Source organism: Myxocyprinus asiaticus, chromosome 5 (assembly GCF_019703515.2).
Source record: "Myxocyprinus asiaticus isolate MX2 ecotype Aquarium Trade chromosome 5, UBuf_Myxa_2, whole genome shotgun sequence".
NCBI classification, from domain to species: Eukaryota; Metazoa; Chordata; class Actinopteri; order Cypriniformes; family Catostomidae; genus Myxocyprinus; species Myxocyprinus asiaticus.
In genome coordinates, this window is record NC_059348.1 from 44,575,072 (window position 1) to 44,584,987 (window position 9,916).

A 9,916-nucleotide genomic window follows, 5' to 3' on the forward strand; every position below is an offset into this window, starting at 1 on the left:
TACAGATAGGTTGCCAAGTTGTAACGGTAGGTGTCTTGTGTAGGTGGTGATGGATGTTCAGAAATCTGTTATGCAGAAAGATATTGAGGTGGACGTTCTTGTAGCCTGGACAAGGGTAAGGTTTCTTGTGCTTGTAAGATTCATTTATAATTCAGGCTGTAGTTGTCTCTCCAGTGTGTATTAACTGAAACTTCAACCTTTGCTGGACCCCCCCGAGCTCTCTTGCTGCCGATTTTCCTGTCAGCTCTTAAAGCCAGCCAGGAAACACACGCGGCATGGGGGAAGTTGTGAGACGGCGGCCCATCATTGCTGGCAGAGAAAGGGGTGAGTTTGTGACCATTCATTTCAATAGATTAATTTGTGCAAATGATTGCAGTGAAAGAATTATTCAGCAAAGCGGGGAGGTCTGACAATTTATTTTAGCGCAGGGCTCTATAAGCACAACGGTTTGTAAGTAGTTGAAACATGCACTGTAGGCTCCTTTTATGGATCTTGAGAATGGATTGGCAGTTTGATGAAAGAAACTGTCAGTTAGATCTTTTATTGCAACACCTGTCAGTATCATTCTGAGAAAAGTTTTTTTTTATTATTTTTTTTTTTTTTCAAATCTTTAAGAAGGTTCTATGATGTTTTACTGTGTATTAAAATTAATATGGTTTCAAATGAAAGTTAACAAGCAAGGTTTTCCAAGACTTTAGAAATGTGCACAGCATGTGACCTTTCATGTCTCACATGAATCACATTCCACAATTGTATCTTATTTTTAATAATAATAATAATAAACTTTTACATACACGACTCTGAGGAACATACAGTAGTTAGCAGCTGTATACCTTATAATGGCTGTCATAAAAATTAATCAGCTTAAGGAGACATATTTGTAACGTGCTAAATAATACCATACAAATCCAGTGGAAAAGTTTCCCATAATACAGTATATTGTTTCCATAATGTTAATGAGTACTGCATTTATGTACCATTTTCTATTCGTTACCCTACACAATTCCAATGATAAATGGTAAAAGGTGGCTATTTTAGCTCGCTCCTTATGTTTCTTTATGCCTACAGGGCCCGGGCCTGGGCGTTATGCTCTTCCACCCACTATTGGTTACATTAACCATGACTACACCAAGCCCAGCAGCCCAGCCTATTCCTTTCATAGCCGCATGAGCAGAAACAGTGAGTGACATGACATGAAATCAAACACTTCTTACATTGACAGATGGCATGACCCATGCCATACAAATATAGCTGTGTTAGTTGAAGAATGTGAGAATGCCCTTAAGCAAGCTTGTTCTTCAGCTATATAATTAGGACAAATGGCACTTCTCAGTCCAAATCTAAAAGTAATGGACTGATAATTTAATAGTTTGATTAGTGTCTAGTACAAAGCACCAAAGTAATGCATGGATTTACAAACAGACACACAGACACATACACCCTCAAACACTATAACACGCCTGATTAGTGGCAAGTAACTCCCACTTCCTTCTGTAAAAGAACACCCAGTTTGATCAAAGCATTAATGCAAAAAAGGCTCACACATTTGGGCTTTATCACACAAACAATGGCATGCAATATAATGATTAATGTGATATCTCTGGCAGATTAAGTTAATAAAATCCATACGTTTGATTTTAATGCAGTAAACCCTGATGTGTTTTTATGTCTCCATTGAGTAGTGGTGTCTGTAGACTCCAGTCCAGGGCCTCAGTATCATATAGATGCCAAAATGACCCGCTTTGGAAGAGACGGTACCCCTTCATACTCCATGCTTGGTAGAAAAAAGAAGACAGGTGGGTTTTCTTCTAGTTTGATGCTATATGTTTTTCCACTTCTCTTTACGTCACCGGTGTGCATTCATTACAAATATCTATTTTGCTTATTTTTAAGTCATGTAAAGTCTAGTTATAGAAACCTAAAAAGAACATCAGTCAGTTTAAAGTTGCGTATTTCCGGGTAAAGATAATCAACAATAAGAAATGTAGGGTGGGATATAATTGGATTATGATAGTGGGTGTTACATACAAGAATACAGCCAGGTGGTTGGAGGGGTCAGAAAAGACAAGGAATTGGTGGCATCTCGAAAAGAAAAGTCGTTTCAGAGGTGGAGCAAGTTTTTATATTTTGTTGAAAGATTATGAGGACAATTCTTTTTTCTTTGGAATTAGGAGCACCAATGAATTGAGTACAATAAGACCATGAACTTGTTTTAATTAAGTAAATAGGTTCATTTTTAATTTCATGTCAACTTTAACTAGTGATAATAGTGGCTACACAACAAATTACAACTTTTACAACTTTGGTGCCATGATGACGTAATGTCAGTAACAAATAACCAGAAGTACATCTGCCTAGAACAGTAGTCCGTTGCAAAAATGACAATTTAATATTTCTGCCTTTAACCCTTCAAAAAATGGCCCCATTCACTTCCACTTTTTGCTTCTTTTTTTTAAGAAAACGAGGGAAGAGTTCAAATTCATTTTTGAGGTAAATGCCTCAAAATGCTGTTGATTTAGCTTAACTTGTATTGAAACCAGAATATTCTACAGAGTTGCTGACTTTGTTTTTCTTTTGGTCAGCGGAGACATTCCAGACTCCTGGACCAGGAGCGTACAGTCCTGAGAAAGCTCCACCTTTGAACTTTCACCATAGACCTCCATCTTACACCATGGCCTTCCGCACACACTACCGCAGTGTGGATGCTGTACCCGCCCCCAACCGCTACACCTTACCTAACCTCACTGGTGCCCACGTTCCCCACAAATCCTCTAGTGCCAGTTTCAGCATATCAGCACGAAGGAAAGCAGGCGGTCCATCAGAGGACCTGTCCATGACCCCAGGACCTGGCCGGTACAACAGCACAGACCCTAGTGTTTACCTGAACAGACAGCCATCTTTCTCCATGCAAAGCCGTCATAATATTCCCACCGTTGCCACTCGGAATCCTGGCCCGGGCACACATTGCCCAGAGAAGGTGACGGCACACCTGCCTCGTGCACCATCTTTCTCTCTGGGTATACGCCACTCTGAGTTTGTAACACCGCTGATTGTCGACCAAGCAGATTGAAGGGTTTCATGCAGTGTTTTATAGGCGTTCCTACAATGTACAGGATTCTGCAAGGGAAAATAGGATTTGGGTATTTACATGTAAACACATTATGCTAAGCACTAAAATCTAAAACAGTGTAAGGTAAAAGTCACAATCTTCATCACCTCATACCTGGTGTTGTGCAATGAGATATTGCATTTTGCAAGCAGAACATCCAGTTTCTAGTGGATAAGGAAACCTATTCAGTTTTACAAACACTCTTTGCATTGGTTTAAAACTTTATATTAGACAACATTAACAACACATTATTTAACTCACCATTCATACTAGATCATTTATTCCCTCTTTTTGACTTTCATTCACATAATTTTTTTTCTTTAATTCTTCTCTTGAATTGGTTAGTCATAATATTAATAAATACCACTAAAATGCTTTTCAAATTCTCTCCCTTTGAGCACATTGCTTTAAACTACTATGCAAAAAATCTGTTTTCACTTTTTTTCTAAAGTGATTTTGAAATTAAACCTGCATGGCAAAACACCCTGCCCAAATAAAACTTTGTTGCTAGAACTGAAACTGGCATTAAAAATTATTTCTTTTGCTGCTTGAAAATGTGTGATCTTTATTGTTTCACAAACCAATTAAAATAGCAGTGTGATAATAAAATGAAAGATAGCCAGCTTTAAAAATATCAGAAATGCTTACAAGCTTTAAATCTCGATGCAAAACTGATTGCAAAATGGGTTGCTGGACTGTAAGCCAATGATGGCTTACAGTTCATTCAATGATATGTAAATACAACAAACATTATATTGACTTTGAAAGGCACTTTTTGTATTGTCTTTTCAGTTATTTACTTGTCTGACACAATAATGTAGGTTACAGTCTTTGAATTATTTTCATTTGGGTGCTTTTCTCAGCAAATATTGACATACACGATTAATTTGATTAAAAAATCAAAATATAATGTAATTATTTCAATGAAATGTTTTAAAGAAATAGTTCACCAAAAAATGAAAACTGTGTATGACTTTCATTCGTCTGCTGAACACAAGTGAAGATTTTCTCAGCTCTGTAGGTCCATACAATGCAAGTGAATGGGTGCCAACATTTTGAAGCTCCAAAATGCACATAAGGGCAACAACAAACAGATAAATATTTGTCCTTTTTTTCTTTTTTTTTTTAACCATAAATTCTACTCCCTGCTCAGTCAATCTCCACTTTCACTTTTACATTCTCCTTCTTCTGTTCTTCTGGTGATTCACATTCCTCATGCATATCTCCCCCTGTTGGGCAGGGAGGAGCATTTATGATAAACAGTTACTTAAATATTGATCTGTTTCTCACCCACACCTATCATATCACTTCTGAAGACATGGATTTAACCACTGGAGTCATATAGATTACTTTTATGATCCCTTTATGTGCATTTTGGAGCTTCAAAATGTTGGCACCCATTCTCTTGCAGTGAAAGGACCTACAGAGCTGAGATAATCTTTTAAAAATCTTCATCTGTGTTCTGTAGAAGAAAGAAAGTCATACACATCTGGGATTCCAGGAGGGTGCGTAAATCATGAGAGCATTTTCATTTTGGGGTGAACTATCCCTTTAACTGATTGAAAGCCCTGGAAATGATTCATCACATCAGTTGACGGGTATAGTGGCACTTATAAGAGCACTCCAGTTACTGCTCTGTCCACCATCGAGGAAGTCCTTTGCAGATATTTGGATGTAATAGGTCCTTCCTGCCACCAGCCCACTCAAAACCATTTTGTTAGACTCATAAGGGCCGAGCTAGAAACAAAGGACTCAACATTAAAAAATGAATGCAATCGGATAGACAAAGAAAATCATACAGGATGTCATCTCTAGCACGAGGTTGGCTTACCAACTCTTTTTAGGTTACTTTTGTTTCAGTAACGTACAGCATGAAAGAATGTAGTAGCTTTTGACACCTACATATGAAACTCACTGTTCTAGCTGTGTCAGGTTTGCCCCAGTAGAATTTCACTGTGTATTTAAGAGGAAAGTTAACAGGATCCAGCCAAGTGGGTGGTGGACCCCACTGCACAGACAACTTTCTTCCTGGCATTACCATCACAGTCACATTCACTGGAGGATCAGGTTTCACTGCAAACCAACCAGTAAAAAGAATAACAAAACTCAATATGATTTGATGGAATATGCGTAAAGATGTAAACATTGATATGGCCTTGAAACATTTCAAAAGCAACTGTTTCATCACACAGCAATTTTTCCGCAACTTTTAAAAAAATATATACAACCCCAATTCCAAAAAAGTTGGGACAGTATGAACAATGCAAATAAAACAAAAAGGAGTGATTTGCAAATTATATTAACCCTTTGCTATATTGAAAGCACTACAACTACACATTATATGATGTTTTACCTTGTGAATTTCATTGTTTTTTGAAAATGTACAGTCATTTCAAATCAGTTGATTGCAACATGCTCCAAAAAACTTGAGACAGGGGCAATTTAATAACAATTTGACGAGTTGAAATAACAAGGCGATGTGAAACAGGAGATATTAAACAGATGAGGCAATCGTGTCATAAGGAGCCTCCAAAAACAGCCTAGTCCTTCAAGAGCAAGGATCATTCGAGACTTTGGGAACATTGTTCTCAAAGTGCTGGGTTATTTGCCAACAGATTCTTCAGCAAATAATCCAGCACTTTGAGAACAATGTTCCCCAAAAACAAATTGGAAGGATTTTGGGCATTTCACCCTCTACAGTGCACAATATAGTTAAAAGATTCATGGAATCTGGTCAAATCTTGGTGCGTAAAGGGCAAGATGAAAACCACCTCTGAATGCGCATAATCTCTGATCCCTCAGACGTCGCTGTCTTAAAAAATGGCATTCATCTGTAATGGATATCATGAACATGGGCTTGGGATTACTTTAGCAAACCTTTGTTAGTCAACACCACTCACCGCTGCATCCACAGACGCAAGTTAAGACTTTACTATGCAAAGCAGAAGCCCTACATCAACACTGTCCAGAAGCGCTGCCGACTTCTCTGGGCTCGGTCTCATCTTAGATGGAAAGTAGAACAGTGGAACTGTGTTTTTTGGTCCGAAGAGTCCACGTTTAAAAAAGTTTTTGAAAAACAAAGCCGTCGTGTTATCCGGGCCAAAGAGGAAAAGGGCCATCCAAGCTGTTATCAGCATCAGGTCCAAAAGCCAGTGTCTGTATGGGCCAGGGGTGTGTCAGTGCCCATGGCATGGGTAACTCGCACATCTGTGAGAACACCATGAACGCAGACAGGTATGTACAAATTTTGGAGCAACATATACTGCCATTCAGCACCGTCTTTTCCAGGGATGGCCTGGAATTTTCCAGCAGGGCAATTTCAAACCACATACTGCCCAGATTTCTAGTGCATGGCTGTGTGAGCAGAGAGTGTGGGTGCTAGATTGGCCTGCCTGCAGTCCTGACCTGTCTCCAATTGAGAATGTGTGGCACATTATGAAGCACACCATCCGGCAACGAAGGCCCCATACAATTGTGCAGCTAAAGACCTACATAATGGATGACTGGGGGAAAATTCCTCTTTCTAAACTTAACAAACTTGTGTCTTCAGTGCCCAAATGCTTAATAAGTGTTATTAGAAGAACTGGTTATGTTTCATAGTGGTAAACACTCGACTGTCCCAAATTATTTGGAGCGTGTTGCAATCATCTGATTTGAAATGACTGTACATTTAAAAAACAAAAAAACAATGAAATTCACAAGGAAAAACATCATATAATGTGTAGTTGTAGTGCTTTCAATATAGAAAAGGGTGAATATAATTTATAAATCACTTCTTTTTGTTTTTATAAGCATTTTTCATACTGTCCCAACTTTTTCGGAATTGGGGTTGTAATTTCATGTTGTATAAATCATTTCAACAGACTGCCATAAGAGGATTGTCAACAGTGAAATAAATGAACTGGAAGGAGAGGGCTATGAAAGTCTCACCTATATCCTCGAAAATAAATGGCCATATACGTGTTGCGCTTCCCAAAGCATTAATAGCTGTAATGTTGATAAGAGTTGGTTCTCTTTCAAACATCTCCAGCTCTTCTAGCACACACTGACTGTCTTGTTCTTCCCATTTCTGGCATTGTTGAGCACTTGAGAGTGGGTCTGAATAGCTCCTATGTTTAAATTTAAGAGGTTATTATTGCAAATATTCTAAACTACTGAATTGTAGTCCACATTTGAAAATCATCAATATATGACAGTGGATTATGTTGATAACCACAAAAATTTTGACTTGTCCCTCCTTTTCTTAAAAAAAAATAAAATAAAAAAAAAAGAGAAAAATTGGGTTACAGTGATACACTTACATTAAAAGTGAATGGGGCCAATCTGTAAACATTCAAATACTCTCGTTTTTAAAAGTAAAGCCACAAGCAGGGCCGTTGCAAGGAATTCTGGGACCACTTACCTATTAAAAAAATACAGATTCGAATTTGTTGTGGGCCCCCCTGGACCACTGGGCCCCTAGAATTGTTACCACCTTTCACCCCACTAGCTACGGCTCTGGCCACAAGCCATAAACAATATGCATGCTGACATAATTTAGTGTGATAACATTGCTTTTCTGTGTAAAGTTACAGTATATCTAATTTTACAACTTCGTTGCCATAACAATGTGTATTCCCGCAAAAACGTCAATTTGAACAACTTCACAGCTGAAATAATACACAAGTTTTAACAGAAGAATGTAGGTGCTTTTATAAGTGTTACATTTCTGCCTTTTGGCCCCATTCACTTCCATTGTAAGTGCCTCACTGTAACTGCAACCTCGATTTTTGGTTTTTGTTTTAAATAAAAGGAGGGACGAGTCAAAAAAATGATGAAAATAGGGCATTTATAAATACAGCTGTATTGTGCTGTAATCCAGACCAATTCACCAATTAACACATTTTTTACAACTCAAACTTCTAAAAGAAGCATGATTTTATAACAATGCATTTTCTTACCTGTATGTAGCAATGTAATGTGTGGGAAGTATAGGGTCAGGATTCAGTGTCCAAGAGCAAATTGCTCTTTTAGGGTAACTTGGAGACCAACAATACACATCTGGAGGAGAAGGGGGATCTGAATAAAACAAACATTCCATAGGACGAAATTTCAGTTTAAACTCTCTGTATTATGGGGAAATCCCTTTTGTCCTAGTGACTCATTTTCGGCAGACTAACAAGTATGTCAACCTACAGCCCAGATGTAGAGATAGTGTTTGTATCAGGTCTCCATTCTGTTGGTGGCAGGTGTAGATGCCTTGGTCCTTCAGACTGGTGTTCTGTATGTAGAGAATAGGGCTTGAGTAAAGCACTGAACTGTTAAGTCTCCACTCCACCCTTATTTCTTCTCCGTCAGTGCACAGTATCTTCACAGGTGAACCCACGGCTACAAACAGGTCTATTGAGGGAGGTGAAGAGAAAAGGAGACAGGCTTGAACAGATCCAACATTTTGTGTGTATGTAGGTGTTTATGTATGTGTGTAAGTGTGTGTGTAAAGTTGTCTGCGCATGAGAGAGAAACAGCGTGTTTTCTTAAAAAATAAAGCTTACCCCGAACAGCATTTTGTTTTGGCGGTAAAGTTGTCATGCCTTGGCTAAAGACTCCATTTGTGATGACTATCAGTGCTCCAAAAAAATAAATCAAACACATCTTTTGATCTTAAAGCCACAAAAAAGAAAAGGTGTACTTTTACAAAACAGGACACCAAGTGTGTGTGTAGTAACACACTCACATTCAGAGGTTCAAGTAAGTTCTGTTGTGGAGTTTTGTTAATCATTAGTTGGTAAATACATTTGCGAAAGCAGCCACAATTGGGCATCAGTGTGAAAAAAATAGAATGCATGAATTTGCAAAAGTCATCAAATTGTATACATGGTAAGATATAAAAACCAATGAAGGCTAGATATAAAACATTTTAATAAACCCTTTGTATGATAAGACTTCAAGATAATTTGGTGTCTTATATTACTGCACTGGCACATACAAATAACTCTTTTTTTCATTTATTTTCTCCCCAATTTGGCATGCCCAATTCCCACTACTTAGTAGGTCCTCGGCGCAGTTACTCACCTCAATCCGGGTGGTGGAGGACAAGTCTCAGTTGCCTCCGCTTCTGAGACAGTCAATCCGTGCATCTTATCACATGGCTCGCTGTGCACGACACTGCTGAGACTCACAGCATGTGGAGGCTCATGCTATTCTCTGCGATCCATGCACAACTTACCACGCACCCCATTGAGGTTGAGAACCACTAATGGTGACCACGAGGAGGTTACCCCATGTGGCTCTACCCTCCCTAGCAACCGGGCCAATTTGGTTGCTTAGGAGACCTGGCTGGTGTCACTCAGCACACCCTGGATTCGAACTCGCGACTCCAGGGGTAATCAGCGTAAATACTCGCTGAGCTACCCAGGCCCTGCCCACAAACAACTCTTTAGTTTTAGTAATTAGAAATAGGACACACAAATATCTTGAATTTGTCTGGCCATTTTGACATTAAAGGGAGAGTTCACCCAAAATTGTAACTTCTCCCATCATTTCCTCACCCTCAAACCATCCCAGATGTGTATGACTTTCTTTCTTCTGCATAACACAAATTATGATTTTTTATAAGAATATCTCAGCTTTGTAGGTCAATACAATGCAAGTGAATGGGTGCCAAAATGTTGACGGTTCAAAAAGCACATAAAGGCATCATAAAAGTAATCCATATGACTCCAGTATTTTAATCCTTATTGTCAGAAGTGATATGATAGGTGTGAGTGAGAAACAGACCAATATTTGAAGATCTTTTGGAGCTTCAAAATTTGGCACCCATTCACTTAC

At 38.6% G+C, this 9,916-nt stretch overlaps 2 protein-coding genes across 4 annotated transcripts; one reads left to right on the forward strand and one right to left on the reverse strand.

Moving 5' to 3' along the window:
- The first annotated feature begins 893 nt into the window (after positions 1-893).
- LOC127440988 (outer dense fiber protein 3-like protein 2) lies at positions 894-4,371 on the forward strand. The gene is made up of 3 exons (XM_051698085.1): positions 894-1,179; positions 1,683-1,796; positions 2,583-4,371. The coding sequence occupies exons 1-3, from the start codon at positions 1,059-1,061 to the stop codon at positions 3,068-3,070; spliced, it is 723 nt and encodes a 240-aa protein (XP_051554045.1). The 5' UTR covers positions 894-1,058; the 3' UTR covers positions 3,071-4,371.
- LOC127440987 (interleukin-27 subunit beta-like) lies at positions 3,882-8,831 on the reverse strand. Of its 3 annotated transcripts, none has more exons than XM_051698082.1 (6): positions 8,641-8,831; positions 8,285-8,488; positions 8,050-8,149; positions 7,040-7,218; positions 5,025-5,182; positions 3,882-4,846 (listed from the first exon to the last, which is right to left on the reverse strand). In XM_051698082.1, exons 1-6 carry the CDS (start codon positions 8,738-8,740, stop codon positions 4,697-4,699), a joined length of 891 nt encoding a protein of 296 aa, XP_051554042.1. In that variant the 5' UTR covers positions 8,741-8,831; the 3' UTR covers positions 3,882-4,696. The 3 variants fall into 3 exon arrangements, with proteins under 3 accessions (XP_051554042.1, XP_051554041.1, XP_051554044.1); XM_051698081.1 differs by having other exon boundaries at positions 8,050-8,167; XM_051698084.1 differs by having other exon boundaries at positions 5,012-5,182; positions 8,050-8,167.
- Between the last annotated feature and the right edge of the window lie 1,085 nt (positions 8,832-9,916).

Coding starts and splice junctions, on each gene's coding strand:
- LOC127440988 (XM_051698085.1), top strand. CDS start 1,059: ATGCCTACAGGGCCCGGGCCTGGGCGTTATGCTCTTCCACCCACTATT. Junction 1,180..1,682: donor TAGCCGCATGAGCAGAAACA/GTGAGTGACATG, acceptor TCCATTGAGTAG/TGGTGTCTGTAGACTCCAGT. Junction 1,797..2,582: donor TGGTAGAAAAAAGAAGACAG/GTGGGTTTTCTT, acceptor TCTTTTGGTCAG/CGGAGACATTCCAGACTCCT.
- LOC127440987 (XM_051698081.1), bottom strand. CDS start 8,740: ATGTGTTTGATTTATTTTTTTGGAGCACTGATAGTCATCACAAATGGA. Junction 7,219..8,049: donor CATTACATTGCTACATACAG/GTAAGAAAATGC, acceptor ATTTAAACATAG/GAGCTATTCAGACCCACTCT. Junction 4,847..5,024: donor AACCTGACACAGCTAGAACA/GTGAGTTTCATA, acceptor CTTTGTTTCTAG/CTCGGCCCTTATGAGTCTAA.